The sequence below is a fragment of the Bufo bufo genome, chromosome 1 (assembly GCF_905171765.1).
Source record: "Bufo bufo chromosome 1, aBufBuf1.1, whole genome shotgun sequence".
Lineage (NCBI taxonomy): Eukaryota > Metazoa > Chordata > Amphibia > Anura > Bufonidae > Bufo > Bufo bufo.
Window position 1 is genome coordinate 11,263,659 of NC_053389.1, and position 17,335 is coordinate 11,280,993.

At 47.7% G+C, this 17,335-nt stretch overlaps 1 protein-coding gene across 6 annotated transcripts in view; it reads left to right on the plus strand.

Annotated features, from left to right (window-relative positions):
* LOC120991489 (interferon-inducible GTPase 5-like) overlaps positions 1–17,335 on the plus strand; it is a 166,317-nt gene that overhangs the window by 100,249 nt on the left and 48,733 nt on the right. For 4 of the 6 annotated variants that reach the window (XM_040420311.1, XM_040420300.1, XM_040420317.1 and 1 more), the window contains exon 3: positions 10,076–10,084. The exons of 1 other annotated variant lie outside the window; for it this stretch is intronic. In XM_040420311.1, coding sequence (XP_040276245.1) covers positions 10,076–10,084 — 9 coding nt within the window. Of the gene's footprint in view, positions 1–10,075; positions 10,085–15,859; positions 15,869–17,335 lie in introns of all 6 variants that reach the window. One more of the 6 variants, XM_040420306.1, reaches the window with a different exon arrangement.

A 17,335-nucleotide genomic window follows, 5' to 3' on the forward strand; every position in this document is an offset into this window, starting at 1 on the left:
AATAGTAATTTTTGAAGACCCTACTGTCATTTGAGATAGGCCCACTGTGGGTGGACATTTACTATAATTGCATGTATGTAAAAATGGATAGATCTGAATAAGAGTTCTAACTAACCACTGACAGAACTATACATGCCATCCATATTATATCTCTGGTGACCACCAATTACAGTAATAAACTGAGAGGGATTGCATTTTTTAAATCAAAATCACATTATTCATGTCACATTTCTTTCTTATTTCTTGTTGAATTGAATAAAATGTACATGTGTGTATAACCTTTGGCTGTTGGTTCTTTTTTCTGATATTATTATACCATGGACCAAATATTGGGTCTATATATCTTGTGTAAACTCAGAAGTCACCTCCAAATCATCCTGCTGCAACTCAGAGGAGGAGTGAGCCATCCTATCCACAATCTCATCCTCCTTCTACTCAACGATAATGTTGTGCCTTTCCAAAGCCAGGTGGGACATCTGCAGCCTACTACTACTATTACTACTACTATTTATTAGTACTATTACTATTACTACTACTACTACTACTACTTCTGGCCCGATAGTTAATGCTGCTACCACCCACATTTTGGCTCTGGGTCTTTCGTTTGCAACCCTTCCGTAACCCAGAAATTTGGGGGCCTAAATGTACACAAAGTATGGAACTGTTTGCAAATCTGTCTTTCGGAACTTAAAGAAATGAGTAAAAATACGATGTCCTTCCTTTTCCACAAAGACACTGAAGACACTACTACCAACAGTTGACTTTACAAATAATGCTGTATTGGTGCCACTAACAGATTTGGGCCTAATGTCTTTTGGGCATTAAAATATGCAGATTCAGAAAAAAATGCCTCTAGTGTAAAACATAATTTGACAACCTACTGTGCCATTATTTCCCAACACTTGAAATGCCTGGAGATGAAAAAACACAGATTTTGGCCTAGTTTTTACGTTATCACTCAGAGATGTAAAAGGTCCACTACCCTGCATATTGTAAGACACGTGTATGCTGTTTTCCCAAACTTCAACCAAAAACAATTACATTTGAACTGTGTGGAGATGCACCAACACGGATTTATGCCTAGTATGTCACGTTATCATTTACAAATATTATCGTATGCTGCCCTGTGTATTGTAAGACACACGTATACTATTTTCCTAAACGTAGACAAAAAAATTACCCACATGGAGATGCCCCCTGACATGGAGTTTGGTCCAGTATTTCAGGTGTTTTCACTGAGATTTCAAATGCTACATCTATTGTCTGGGTAGTAATATACATGTTGTTTAGCACACCCCAATAACATACCGAAACCACTGTCTACGGATGGATTTCTGGCTTGACTATTTTCCCTTGTTATGTTACAAGTCTTTTCAAAAAGTCAGACTTCAACTCATAGGGAGCCATTTCCACAAGGTGGCACTAGTCAAATGAGTGGTCGGCCGGCAGATATTTTATGAGTACAGCCAGCATAAGGCGGCCATGCACACGAGACAATGATAGTGGTCCGCTGATATTTTCTAACCTAGCCTATCACATTGTTGTCTGGGAAAACTCTGGCGTCAGCCATTGCGAACAATCATTTCTGCTAAATTTTTAAACAATGGATGACCAAAATCAGCCATTTTGGCCGATTTATCTCATGTGTATGAGCGGCTTATGAGCTTTTCCTACTCTGTCTGACCTTCCTCGGTTACTTATTTAAATGTAATACTATGCTTCCCCTTCAAAGGAAATGTATGGCCAGACTATTTTTAGAGAAATGGTTGTCTTAATGAGAATACCCCTTTAATAACAACTGAGAAGGAAGTTACATAACAACATTCTCCAGATAGAGAACAATGGAGACTAATTTCAACTCTCTGCCAGATTCCTCTTCTCAGTTCAGAAGGTCACCAGTTCCCCTTTTCTTCTAATGTCCTGTTCCTCTTTCTTCCCGCAGAACTTCAGATTGCAGAAGGATAAGAATATGGATTCCAAACATTTTGTTTCAGAAAATGAATTGCAGGAGATGAAGAACTTTTTTGAAAATCGAGATTTTGCAGAAGCCGTGGAAGGTGTGAAAAGATGTCTCAATGACATTGATCAAGTCCCGTTAAACATTGCTGTAACTGGGGAATCAGGATCGGGAAAATCAACTTTTATTAACGTTATGCGTGGTGTGAGCGATGAGGAAAAAGGTTCTGCCAAGACAGGAGTGGTCGAGACAACCATGGTCCCATCGCCTTATTTACACCCACATCACAGAAACGTGAGGTATTGGGACCTCCCCGGGATTGGAACTCCAGGATTTAAGCCGATGGATTATCTGCAGTTAGTTAACTTCAATCAATACGACTTTTTTTTCATCATCACAACGGAACGTTTCAAAGAATGTCACATCCTCTTGGCCCAAGCCATAAAGTCCATGGGGAAGAAGTTCTACTTTCTGAGATCTAAAATAGACTCAGTCTTGAAAGGGTACAGACGAGGAAAAAGAAACTGCTACAAGGATGAGGATATACTGAAGGAAATCCGAGAGGACTGCATTAATGGTCTTCGAGCTGGAGGCATCGAAAACCCTCATGTGTTTCTACTCTCCTGTCTAGAACCAGAAAAATATGACTTTTACCTCATCCAGAAGACACTAGAGGATGAACTTCCGAGTCACAAGAGACACATATTCCTTTTGTCTCAGCCCAATTTTTTCCACCAGGCTCTGGAGCAAAAAAGAAAGACCTTTGTAATGCAGATCTGGAAGTGGGCCATCGTCTCTGCCATGAACGTTGCAAAGTCACAATGGTCAGGAGAAAACAGCGCATCATTATCTGTTCCATATTTATCTCCCAGTGGTGACCTCACCCTCATGGTCAACGTATTGGAAGAATACAAAACAGCTTTTGGACTAGATACGAGATCCCTTATAATATTAGCAGACACCTTTGGAAAAGATCTTGAGGATTTGAGATCTGTGATCAGAACCTCCACTGCGTCTCAGGACATAACTCAGGAACTGCTTTTCCATCACATACGGAGCCAAGGCCTGACAGACATGGGTCGAACAGTTGCAGTTTGTCTAAATCAATATGTTCCGCAGATAAGCATGTTAGCAAGTGGAGGAGTTGCCTTTGGAACGACTTACTGGATACTCAGCAGCCTCCTAGCAAATATGGCGGAAGATTCAGCAAGGGTGCTATCAAAGGCATTAGGGGCTCCTGAGGAAGCATTTTAATTGGTGGCCTAAAAAAAATGATGTCAATCCTTGTCCTGAACTGTCAGAATCAAATATAAAACCTCATGCCAAATTGCATAATCTATGTACCCACCATCTGAAATACTGTACATTCAGGGCCGATACCCTCTTATTTTATGTAAAGAATACTGTTCGACTCCTGTATATCTTAGGCCTCGTGCACACAGTAGAGCCAGGTGCACAGAAACTGCAGGGGGCACATGAAGTAATTATTACGGAGCTGTAAGCACCCAGTGCACTGCTGTACGGTGTCATATTGCACCATGTTAGTACATATTCTCTCCAAGAAGCAATGCCATGATACGGTATCTGATGGAACATGCTGTGATCGGTGAGAAAAAAATATTTGTGTGCCTCCCTCTAAAATCAGAAGGAATGGGAAAAACATCATGGGCCAAAGTCTTCTATAGCAGCCGTAGCAATAATAAGGTCACGTGCACGAGGCCCTGAAAATGTCTGCAGATCTAAAGGGGCTGCCTGACCCCTAAACCAAAAATGATTGTGTAAAATAAAGAAAGAAGCAGCTCTGTTCCAACGCCAAAGGTCCTTTACCCGCTTCTTCTGATCCCAGGCAGATCGTAAGTGCGATGTCCCATCTGTCGTCACGTGCACTGCTGCAGACAATCACTAGACGTGTCTCCAAACACCATGTCAGCCTCTGCAGTCGCTGCGTCCACCGGGGACTAGAAGCAGCAGGGACAGGACACTCTGTGCGTCCGAGCTCAGCCAATTTCACGAGGGGAGCGGCTTTTTTTCTTTACTTTAGAAACATTCCTGGCAGTAAATCATTTTGGTTTGGGGGTTGAACGACCCTTTGAAGATTATCGAAAACAGTTAGATAGTAAATAAAAAAAATTCTGTTCATCAGTAGAAAACTTTCAGGAATTTATAAGACAAATTTAAAAAATGTATTTGTTTTTCAATTCTTTTTGGGACAGGAACATCTGCACTGCAGCACAATATCAGCAGGTCCCACTCCTAATCAAACAGATCCCTGGACACGGAGCCTTGCAACCAGAATAATCAAAAGGCTTGTGACAAAGGTGAACGCTGGACGCCCCTTTGGTCCTATATGCGGTTCTCCAGCTGATGCTTAACTATAACTATAAGCATGCTGGGAACTGTATTTACACAAATGATGGGAAGTTACTGGTTCACTCTGGAGCGCCTTTTGTTCACAGTGCACTTTGTGACACAAAATTCATTTTGTAGAATTCTCATTCAAAATGAGATTCTGTGCGACAAATTGAATTCTGTAATTCTATGTCACTAAATTCTGTGTGACAAAATACAATCCTGTTAATCTTGTGAATTTTATTTTGTTGCACAGAATTTTATTTTGTCGCAAAGAATATCATCATCAGCCATTCCGTGCATTGGGGACCACAAATTGCAATATCCGTACAGATTCCGCAGATTGATCCAGACCCCCTCAACTTGAATGGGTCCATGATCCATCCGCTCAGCAAAAAAATAGAACATGTTCTATTTTTTTGCTGTGCGGAGGCACGGATAGAAACCCCACGGAAGCACTTAAGTGAATGGGTCCGCATCCGTGATGCAGTGAGTACACGGCCGGTGCCTGCATATCTAACGCCCCAGAGTGGCATTACCACCTTTTACGCCTCTCTTCTATCCCCTAAGGTTGACTAATGTCATCTTTGCGCTTATTCTCTGATCCTGCAAAATGTGCATATTCTTTTCCATGTAAATGTTCTGTTATAATGTAATGTGCCTGGTTCACCAGCAGATGGCGGCAACTTTGGCAGTGCTAGTTTGCCTAGGATGGAACCTTTCTTTCCATTTTAGCCCTCTCTAAAGTGGAAGGAGTTTAGTCAGTGAAAGTCAGTGTAGTCTATCCCCTGCAAAGGGAGGGTGTGCAGCAGGGAGCTAAGCCAGCAGAGCACCATCAGCTCTGTTGGACCTGGAGGTTTAAGCTTCCAGCCTCAGGAGCCAGGAGTAAAGTTTCCCTGGATAAAGACAGAGTCAGACTACAGAGTTAGGTTGCAGCATACAGCAGAAGAAAGGAAAAGTTCCTATTTAATCCTGCCAATACAGCAGAGTCTAAGAGAGTACAGATGTAGCATAGCCTAATGTGTTTGCCTGCCAGAAGTTCATGCCAAAACCTGCTGATGACCAAGATAAAGTTGGAAGATTGTTTCTCTGATGAAAGTTTATTCAAGTAAAGCTGTTGTTCAATGTTACACCAAGTCTGGACTCCAATTTATTCCATCATTCCACCATTCAACTACCCCCTTTCACTGCAGCAGACGGGCACGCTTGGGGTTTCCAGGATAACCAGGTAGGAGCACCGTGACAAGTGCTACACCCGTAAAGGACATTAGGCCCCCTACCCCACTCTGGCATTCCTACCCAGGGTACCCAAAATAACATCACTAAAAAGGGGATCCGTCCCCATTGCTGCAATGCAAATGGCATCACGACAAAAACTTTTGTACCATCTCAAAGGGACCCCAAGTAGTTACCACCCCCGCCAGCCTGCTGCATAAGGTGGCGTCACAAACAGGATATGGACGCGATAATTCTGTGTGCCTACCAACTGTCTAGCCGATTGGATTTACAGAACTGCCTTTAAAAATGACTTTAATTTGTTTATTGCGGAGCGGCAAGTGCAAAACCATGCGCGCCGGCATCTGAAGAGTTAATCAGCCATCTTTGACTTTGATGGCGCAGCTTCTTTATGCCCATACAGAGCGGGAAAATGCAGGTACACCCACAGTTAGAGCGGGAACGTCTAGCCCTGCCCACCAGGAGCGATGTTACTGTGTGAAGATAGGAAGTGGAAGCTCCACCCTGATAGATGGCGCGCCCGCGACAACCGCACTGGGGAGGCATCGTGTTGGGTGGTGAAGACCCCGAGGCAAAACGCGGCAACTGAGGAGATTTATCTTTCCCAGGTCCAGCGACCCCCACCAGAGGTAGGCAGGCAATGTTTTGGTGTCCGTCTCCCGAGCAGAATGGAGACGGAACGGAGGCAAACTGACGCATTCTGAGCGGATCCTTTTCCATTCAGAATGCATTAGGGCAAAACTGATCCGTTTTGGACGCTGAGCCCTGAACGGATCTCACAAACGGAACGCCAGAACGTGAATGTGAAAGTCGCCTTAGAAGATTATAGGGAGGGAATATGTGATATGGAGGGACAATATAAGAAGATTATAGGCAGAGGATAGGAGATATATTTGGGAATTTGGGGTATATTAAGAGGTGGAATCAGGCAGAGGGAGTGAGAACTGGTCACTATCAGGTTACTGTCCGCTCAGCTTCTGCCAACTAGTTCTACATTACAGATTCCTGAAAGAAACAGCCATTTACAAAAATAAAAATAAAATAAAGTTCATTTCTCACTTCCATACAAATTACCTTCTTACAGGCGCTGAGGACTTATCCCTTTTTAGAAACCAGTTTCTATTTTGCATTTGTAATTGGGCATCTCCGTGCGTTATGGCCGTGTTACTGAGCGTGCTGTGCATTTCTGCAAGATAAGGCATGAACACAGCAGCAAATGCATTTCACATCAGAATCGCAAATTATAGCCATGTCAGTAAAAGCAATTGTAATGGTCAGTGAGTGAGGACCCACTGTGCCAACTAACCTGTTTGACTTTGGGCTAAACCTAAGGGCGTTGTCCTGGCGGTTCCCTGGTATTCACCCTTTAACCACTATACAGGTATCTGGGCTTCACCGCAGGGAGCCAACCAGGACGCCACTTCCTGGAGTAGTCCTGGTGCAGTTGGCCACTGACTCACGGGGGTCAGAGACACGGGGGTCAGGCAAAAAGTGTAGTCTGAACACAGTCCAAACTCAGGGCAGGCTGAGTACTTCGGAATTTCCAATAACAGTTTCAAGGTCGGGGCAGGCAGAGTACCTGCATAGTCCAAGTCACAGTTCCAAGGTAGGGAAGGCAGCAAGAGGTAGAACTGGTAGACAGACGAGGTACGGTACACCAGGGCCGTCTTTAATATTGATTGGACCTTGGGCAAGAATTTACTTGGGCCCCCTGTATCCCGCCCTCCCCCCACCCCCCCCCCGCACTTTGCTGTACTTGCTATACAGCAGCACTTACCTGTCACGTCCAGAGCCTCCAGGTGACGTCTCCTCTCTGTCATCATCTTCTCTGTAGATCTTCTCTCTCATCATCTTCTCCACTCGGTCTGGACAACTTCTCTCAGCCGCCTCGTCTCTGCAGAGTGTGACACAGACATCTCAGCTTCATCACATTCTATCATTATCCCCCAACTGGAGCCCCCACAGTGTTATCCTGCTGCTTGCTGTGCCCCCCCCCCCCACAGGGGTGTAGCTATAGGGGGTGCAGAGGTAGCAGTCGCTACCGGGCCCAGGAGCCTGAAGGGGCCCAAAGACACTTGTGCCGCATAAGAAGACACACAAAGCACTGAGGGAAGGGGGGCCCAAGCTGAACTCTTGCACCGGAGCCCATGAGCTTTTAGTTACGCCCCAGCCCCCTCCCCCAATACCCCCAAATACTATCCTGAAGAAACATTACTGCCCCCCATAGTAATAGTGCTCCTCATAGTCCCACCAATAGTAATTCCCTTCTAGAATGCCCTCATTAGTAACACTGCCCCAACCGTGATAATGCTCCTCAACAATGCCCCCATTATTAGAAGAGCCCTCCCATATTAATAATACCCTCACAGAGTCCCCAGTAGTAATAAGGCCCCCTATTGTTCCCCCAGTGGTAATAAAGCTCCCTACAGACCCCTCAGTAGTAATAAGGCCCCCATAGTGCGCTTAGTAGAAATAAGGCGGATCTATAAGACCCTCCTATAGAGCCCCCAGTAGTAATAAGACCGCCTATAATGTCCCCTGGATCTGCACTGCAGTTATAATCCTCCGTCCACCATACAGTCCCATGTAAATAACATCACCTCCTCCCTAGCCGCCTCCAACGCACAATCCCATGTAAACATCACCCCCTAAGGCTACTTTCACACTTGCGTTCGTGCGGATCTGTCCTGTACTTGTACAGGACGGATCCGCACCGATAATACAAACGAATGCATCCGTTCAGGACTGACTCGTTTGTATTAGATCTGAATTTCTAAGTCCCAATACGGATCCGTCCTGACTTACATTGAAAGTCAATGGGGGACGGATCCGTTTACAATTGCACCATTTTGTGTCAATGCAAAGGGATCCGTCCCCATTTACTTACATTGTAAGTCAGGACGGATCCGTTTGGCTCCGCAAGGCCATGCGGACACAAAAACGCTGCTTGCAGCATTTTGGGGTCCGCCTCCAAAACGGAATGTGGGGCTGTACGGAGCCGAACGAATGCATTCTGAATGGATCCGCATCCATTCAGAATGCATTGGGGTTAAACTGATGCATTTGGGGCTGCTTGTGAGAGCCTTGAAACAGATCTCACAAGCGGATCCCCAAACGCAAGTGTGAACGTAGCCTAAACATTAAGTCCCATGTACATAAACATCCCATGTAAATAACATCACTCCCTCCCCCAGCCACCTCAAGCACACAGTTCCATGTCAATAACATCCCTCCCTTCAGCCCTAACATACATCCTAGTTAAATAACTACAACTCCCAGCATTGCTCTGCCTCTCCCTTCACTTACCTCTCCAGTCCTCATATACAGACATCAGCATTAGGCTCCTTCTCCTCTTCACTCCGGTCCAATCCTGCACTGGTCACATGATGGTGACATCATCCAGGTCATCCTATCACAGCCTGTTTTGCTGATCACATGACCTGTGATGTCACCACAGGTCCTTCACCTCTTCCCAGTGTATTAGATTCTATTGTATTGCCGTTCTGTGTACAGCAATACAGTTGTATCTAGCAGGCAGGCAGGACATTCGGGGCCTGGGACAAAACATCTGGGGCCCAGGCCCCGAATGTTTTAATGCGAGTCGGGAAACGGAGCTCCCTTGGGCCCCCAGGAGCAACTGGGCCCGGGGCAGCTGCCCCTTTTGCTCTACGGCAAAGACGGCACTGCGTCTGCCAACCAAAGAAGACCCTACTTCACAAGAAGATGTTTGGGAAGAGGTCGAGATGCCAACCTTCTACAAAAACTTTGCCCACCAAGACATCATCACTGTTAAAGGGAAAAGGGTTCTTAACCTTCTACAATAAGTGGATCCAAAATCCCAAGTGGACAAAGAAAGATGGATCAAGCTGCAAACTGAAAGCAGAGTGTTAGGTGAACTGCAAGATTTCTTCACCAGCGGAAGAACACCAGAAAGAATCCACAGGAGGAATGCTGATCTAGAGTTGTCAAAACTATGGAGACACAGAAAACACCTCTTTCTACAGAAGGGCCTTTTATTAAGAAGAACGTTAGACCCAAGTATCTGGGATCGTATATATCAAATCCTAATACCACGCCGTGATGCCAGAATAATTCTGGAGATGTACCATGATCAATCAGGACACTTTGGCGTGCAGAAAACAGAAGCCACCATCCGTAGAAGATTCTATTGGATTGGGATGAGAGGAGACATTGAAAAATAGTGTAGAGAATGCGCCACCTGTGCTGTTGGAAGAAATGAGAAACATGACCAAAAAGCACCCTTACATTCCATTGTAAGCAGAACACCATTAGAAATATTAGCAATTGACCATGTGAAGCTGGAACCAAGTTGCTCAGGTTACCCATATGCTATGACCATCATTGATCATTACTACGGATGAGCGAACCCGAACTGTATAGTTCGGGTTCGTACCGAATTTTGGGGTGTTCGTGACACGGACCCGAACCCGAACATTTACGTAAAAGTCTGGGTTCGGTGTTCGGCGCTTTCTTGGCGCTTTTTGAGAGAAAGCGTAAATTCCTACCTAGCCACCCTCGATCCCTGGCCCTGAATGCCAGCATTTCTAAACTACTGGCCTATGAAATGCTGTCATTTAGGCTGGTGGACACAGACAGCTTCAAACAGCTCATGTCGCTTGCTGTCCCACAGTACGTCCTTCCCAGCCGCCACTACTTCTCCAAGAGAGCCGTGCCCTCCCTGCACAACCAAGTATCCGATAAAATCAAGTGTGCACTGCGCAACGCCATCTGTGGCAAGGTGCACCTAACCACAGATACGTGGACCAGTAAGCACGGCCAGGGACGCTATATCTCCCTAACTGCACACTGGGTAAATGTAGTGGCGGCTGGGCCCCAGGCGGAGAGCTGTTTGACGCACGTCCTTCCGCCGCCAAGGATCGCAGGGCAACATTCTTTGCCTCCTGTTGCCTCCTCCTCCTACTCAGCTTCCTCCTCCTCTTCTTCCACCTGCTCATCCAGTCAGCCACACACCTTCACCACCAACTTCAGCACAGCCCGGGGTAAACGTCAGCAGGCCGTTCTGAAACTCATATGTTTGGGGGACAGGCCCCACACCGCGCAGTTGTGGCGGGGTATTGAACAACAGACCGACGAGTGGTTGCTGCCGGTGAGCCTCAAGCCCGGCCTGGTGGTGTGCGATAATGGGCGAAATCTCGTTGCAGCTCTGGGACTAGACGGTTTGACGCACATCCCTTGCCTGGCGCATGTGCTGAATTTGGTGGTGCAGAAGTTCATTCACAACTACCCCGACATGTCAAAGCTGCTGCATAAAGTGCGGGCCGTCTGTGCGCGCTTCCGGCGTTCACATCCTGCCGCTGCTCGCCTGTCTGCGCTACAGCGTAACTTCGGCCTTCCCGCTCACCGCCTCATATGCGACATGCCCACCAGGTGGAACTCCACCTTGAACATGCTGGACTGACTGTGCGAGCAGCAGCAGGCCATAGTGGAGTTTCAGCTGCACCACGCACGGGTCAGTCGCACTGCGGATCAGCACCACTTCACCACCAATGACTGGGCCTCCATGCGAGACCTGTGTGCCCTGTTGTGCTGTTTCGAGTACTCCACCAACATGGCCAGTGGCGATGACGCCGTTATCAGCGTTACAATACCACTTCTATGTCTCCTTGAGAAAACACTTAGGGCGATGATGGAAGAGGAGGTGGCCCAGGAGGACGAGTAGGAAGAGGGGTCATTTTTAGCACTTTCAGGCCAGTCTCTTCGAAGTGACTCAGAGGGAGGTTTTTTGCAACACCAGAGGCCAGGTACAAATGTGGCCAGACAGGGCCCACTACTGGAGGACGAGGAGGACGAGGATGAGGAGGAGGTGGAGGAGGATGAGGATGAAGCATGTTCACAGCGGGGTGGCACCCAACGCAGCTCGGGCCCATCACTGGTGCGTGGCTGGGGGGAAACGCAGGACGATGACGATACGCCTCCCACAGAGGACAGCTTGTCCTTACCTCTGGGCAGCCTGGCACACATGAGCGACTACATGCTGCAGTGCCTGCGCAACGACAGCAGAGTTGCCCACATTTTAACATGTGCGGACTACTGGGTTGCCACCCTGCTGAATCCACGGTACAAAGACAATGTGTCCACCTTACTTCCTACACTGGAGCGTGATAGGAAGATGCGCGAGTACAAGCGCACGTTGGTAGACGCGCTACTGAGAGCATTCCCAAATGTCACAGGGGAACAAGTGGAAGCCCAAGGCGAAGGCAGAGGAGGAGCAAGAGGTCGCCAACGCAGCTGTGTCACGGCCAGCTCCTCTGAGGGCAGGGTTAGCATGGCAGAGATGTGGAAAAGTTTTGTCACCACGCCACAGCTAACTGCACCACCACCTGATACGGAACGTGTTAGCAGGAGGCAACATTTCACTAACATGGTGGAACAGTATGTGTGCACACCCCTCCACGTACTGACTGATGGTTCGGCCCCATTCAACTTCTGGGTCTCCAAATTGTCCACGTGGCCAGAGCTAGCCTTTTATGCCTTGGAGGTGCTGGCCTGCCCGGCGGCCAGCGTTTTGTCTGAACGTGTATTCAGCACGGCAGGGGGCGTCATTACAGACAAACGCAGCCGCCTGTCTACAGCCAATGTGGACAAGCTGACGTTCATAAAAATGAACCAGGCATGGATCCCATAGGACCTGTCCATCACTTGTGCAGATTAGACATTTATAACTACCTCCCCTTAACCATATATTCTTGTACTCCAGGGCACTTCCTCATTCAATCCTCTTTTTTTTTTTTTCATTTTACCATTATATTGCGGGGCAACCCAAAGTTGAATGAACCTCTCCTCTGTCTGGGTGCCGGGGCCTAAAAATATCTGACAGTGGCCTGTTCCAGTGGTGGGTGACATGAAGCCTGATTCTCTGCTATGGGACCTCTCTCCTCTGTCTGGGTGCCGGGGCCTAAAAATATCTGACAGTGTCCTGTTCCAGTGTTGGGTGACATGAAGCCTGATTCTCTGCTATGACATGAAGCCTGATTCTCTGCAATCGGACCTCTCTCCTCTGTCTGGGTGCCGGGGCCTAAAAATATCTGACAATGGCCTGTTCCAGTGGTGGGTGACATGAATCCTGATTCTCTGCTATGACATGAAGCCTGAATCTCTGCTATGGGACCTCTCTCCTCTGTCTGGGTGCCGGGGCCTAAAAATATCTGACAGTGGCCTGTTCCAGTGGTGGGTGACATGAAGCCTGATTCTCTACTATGGGACCTCTCTCCAATTGATATTGGTTAATTTATTTTTTTTTTTATTCATTTCCCTATCCACATTTGTTTGCAGGGGATTTACCTACATTTTGCAGCCCTCTACCCCTTTCCTGGGCTATTTTACAGCCTTTATAGTGCCGAAAAGTTTGGGTCCCCATTGACTTCAATGGGGTTCGGGGCGAAGTTCGGGTCGAGTTCAGATCCCGAACCCGAACATTTTCGGGAAGTTCGACCGAACTTCTCGAACCCGAACATCCAGGTGTTCGCTCAACTCTAATCATGACACAAAATTTGTTGTAGCCATGCCTGTCAAAGACTTGACCGCAAAAACACGTTTTGCAACGTTCAAGCCTGCACCCGGAGATAGACTTTCACGTACCTAAGCCTCCGTGATATTATTTGTGATATTTTCCTGTGCCCAGGGAACTGACTCATACCCTGTGAGCCTCCTGAGATGTTTATTTTTGTTTTTCTTTATCATTGTGGACAATTTAGGTTTCCGGTACATCATCAGTCTTCAGAGAAAAATGTGTTACCCCATTTGTCACATTTCGTTGTTGCCTGAGATATGCTTGCCTAACCCATTTTATTTATAGGTACAAGAAGTACAAGAATGGAAGTTATGGTATTGTTTTCCTATGCATGCATGTTTTTCTCTTCTTATATATCTTACAGGATACAACATCGAGTCAAGAATGTGTCGAGGTCGACTTAAATTTTACCATGGGGGTATGCAGCGTCCCACTACGTGTGTGGGCACTGCTTAAAAGCACTTTTTACCCTAAAAATTGTATTATGCTGTATTGTGTGACTTTGTACTAATTTATCTGCAAAATCCCTGTTTCCAGGCAGATTAGGTGTAATTTATACATCCCACCACTAGATAGGGATAAAAATTAGGTTCTATATATATCTAGTTCAGGCCTAGTGAGACAGTACGGGGACAGGTCAGTGGTTGTTGATTGTTTAGTCAGTCTGCTGAGAGTGAGAGAGTGCAGATCTAGCACTTCTGCTCTGATGAAAATTTAGTCCAGAAAGGGATAAGAGAAAAGACTTAAACATCCAAAGGATAAAAGCCACAAATCAGGCATCAAGGACCTTTGGGATATTCAGGTGAAGGATACCTTAGCCTCCGGCAAGCTCACCAAATTACACTGATACAGAAAACATTCGCTAAGCTTAAATCAAGCCTAAGAAAGCCTAGGAACAGTGGACTTGCAGATTAACTCAACAAGAGACTTTATTCTGTACTGCTGCAACCAAAGTCAACATCAGTAAAATTGTGAGTTGTACCTTACCACTGCCTACTTCATTATTACTACTATTGGTTGTACCACCATTAACGGTACTGGCATTATGACAAAAACCATCAAGGGACTCAGCCGCAACAAGCACCGTAAGCACCCCTAACATCAAGGGCACCTCAAACACCATCTTGGCTAATGCTTCCCTACCACAGAGCGTGCCCCGGAGGATTTCGTGCTGTCCACCTCAACACTGTACTGCAAGCCCAGGGAGGCTTTCTGCTAACCGTGAGTAAACTGATGAACTGTGTTTTATTACTTGGCCCTCATCGGTCCACCGTGCAACTCACGTGTTCCCCCTGCGCTACTGGCTGGCTGCATATACATACAGGGGTTTGAATTAGGCATTTGAAATACAGCCATTTAAAATACAGCCATTTTGTGCAAAGATATATTTACTGCAGGCCTACAGAGGTTCAGGCCCTCTGAGATACTACCTCTACATACAGGGGTTTGAATTAGGCATTTGAAATACAGCCATTTTGGGCAAAAAAATCTTTTATTGAGGCCTAGTCTAGTTCAGGGATTGTGAGATACACCCTTTACATACTGTCGTTCTATTCTACTATTAATTAAACACCCATTTAGGGCAAGATCGTAAATTTAAAAAAATGTGGGGAGAGCGTCAAATAAGGGACGTGGCCCCGGTCGTGGTGCTGCTGGTGGAGCTCCTGTTGCAGGGAGAGGATGTGGTAGATCTGTGCCAGCTACACAAGTGAAACCTCAGATGCGAGTAGGCGACAAAACCTGCAGCGGTATTTGGTCGGGCCTAATGCTGCTCTACGAATGGTGAGGCCTGAACAAGTATAGGCAATAGTAGATTGGGTTGCTGATAGTGGATCCAGTTCCTTCACATTGTCTCCCAAACAGTTTCCTGCTGAAAGACCACAGTTGGCACCTGCAGCCGATGTCCATCAGTCTTTCACCTCACCCCCTTGCAAATCAGCCAAGCAGTCCGAGCCCCAAGTCATGCAGCAGTCTCTTCTGCTTTTTGATGACTCTGTTAGCAGGGTTTCCCAAGGCCATCCACCTAGCCCTGCCCCAGAAGTGGAAGTGATTGAGTGCACCGATGCCCAACCACTTATTTTTCAGGTGCCAACTGCTGGGGCTTTCGAAACTGTGCAGACCGACAAGGAGGGCAGGGGTGAAGACTGGGTGGAAGATGATGTGGAGGACGATGAGGTCCTCGACCCCACATGGAATCAAGGTCATGCGAGTGACCGATGTAGTTCGGAGGAAGAGGCGGTGGTCGCACAGAGCCACCAGCACAGCAGAAGAGGGAGCAGGGTGCAAAAGCGGAGCGGCCGTCCTCTAGACAGTATGCCTGTTACTGCCCACCGCAGCAAGGGACCGAGCACACCAAAGCCAGCTCCAAGGAGTTCCCTGGCGTGGCAGTTCTTCAGACAATGTGCTGACGACAAGACACGAGTGGTTTGCACGCTGTGCAATCAGAGCCTGAAGCGAGGCATAAACGTTCTCAACCTGAGCACAACCTGCATGACCAGGCATTTAAGTGCAAAGCACGAGCTGCAGTGGAGTAGACACCTCAAAAGCCAAGAAAGGTCTCTGGCTCCTCCTTCTTCCTCTTCTGCTGCAGTCGCGGCCTCTTCATCCACCTCTGGAGTGACAGTGCCACCTGCCACCCCGCAAACAGAGGATCTGCCAGCAACACCAACACCTGGGTCACCAAGCATCTCCACAATGTCCCACGGAAGCGTTCAGCTCTCCATATCCCAAACGCTGGAGAGGAAGAGGAAGTACCCCCCTACCCACCCCCGATCTCTAGCCATGAATACCAGCATTTCTTAATTACTTGCCTTTGAAATGCTGTCATTCCGTCTGGTGGAGACGAATAGTTTTAAAGGCCTTATGGCGGTGGCTGTCCCACAGTACGTCGTGCCCAGCCGCCACTACTTTTCCAGGCGAGCCATCCCTTCCCTGCACAACCAAGTAGGGGACAAAATCAGGTGTGCACTGCGCAACGGCCTCTGTGGCAAGGTGCACCTGACTACGGATACGTGGACCAGTAAGCACGGTCAGGGATGTTATATCTTCATAATAGCACACTGGGTAAATGCAGTGGAGGCTGGGCCTGAGGTGGATAGCAGTTTGGCGTATGTCCTTCCACCACCGAGGATTGCAGGGCGCTTCAGTTTGCCTCCTGTTGCTTCCTCCTCCTACTCTGCTTCCTCATCCTCTACCAGCTCCTCATCCGGTCAGCGTAACACCTTCACCACCAACTTACCAGGGGTAAACGACAGCAGGCAGTTTTAAAACTTATCTGTTTGGGGGACAAACCCCACACCGCGCAGGAGCTGTGGACGGGCCTTGAACAACAGACCGATGAGTGGTTTGTGCCAGTGAGCCTCAAGCCCGGCCTGGTGGTGTGCGATAATGGGCGAAATCTCGTAGCAGCTCTGGGACTAGCCGGTTTGACGCACATCCCTTGCCTGGCGCATGTGCTGAATTTGGTGGTGCAGAGATTCCTTAAAAATTACCCCGACATGTCAGAGCTGCTGCATAAAGTGCGGGCCGTCTGTGCGCGCTTTCGGCGTTCTCATCCTGCTGCGGCTCGTCTGTCAGCGCTGCAGCGTAACTTCGGCCTTCCCGCTCACCGCCTCATATGCGATGTGCCCACAATGTAGAACCCCACCTTGCACATGCTGGACAGACTGTGCGAGCAGCAGAAGGCCATAGTGGAGTTTCAGCTGCAGCACGCACGGGTCAGTCGCACTGCGGAACAGCACCACTTCACCACCAATGACTGGGCCTCCATGCGAGACCTGTGTTCCTTGTTGCACTGTTTCAAGTACTCCACAAACATTGCCAGTGCCGATAACGCCGTTCTCAGCGTTACTATCCCACTTCTATGTCTCCTTGAAAAAACGCTCATGGCGATGATGGAAGAGGATGTGGCACAGGAGGAGGAAGAGGGATCATTTCGTAGGGTTTCCGGCCAGTCATTCCCAAGTGGCTCCGAGGGTAGGTTCCTGCACCCACAAACCCAAGGTACACAATTGTCCAGCCAGGGCACAGTTCTGGAGGATGAGGAGGTGGAGGATAAGGAGGAGAAGATGCAGGAGGAGGAACCATGTTCACAGCGGGGTGGCACCCAGACCAGCTCATGGCCATCACTGGTGCGTGGCTGGGGGGATACAGAGGACGCAGACGATACACCTCCCAGAGAGGACAGCTTTTCGCTGCCTCTGGGCAGCCTGGCACACATGAGCGATTACATGCTGCAGTGT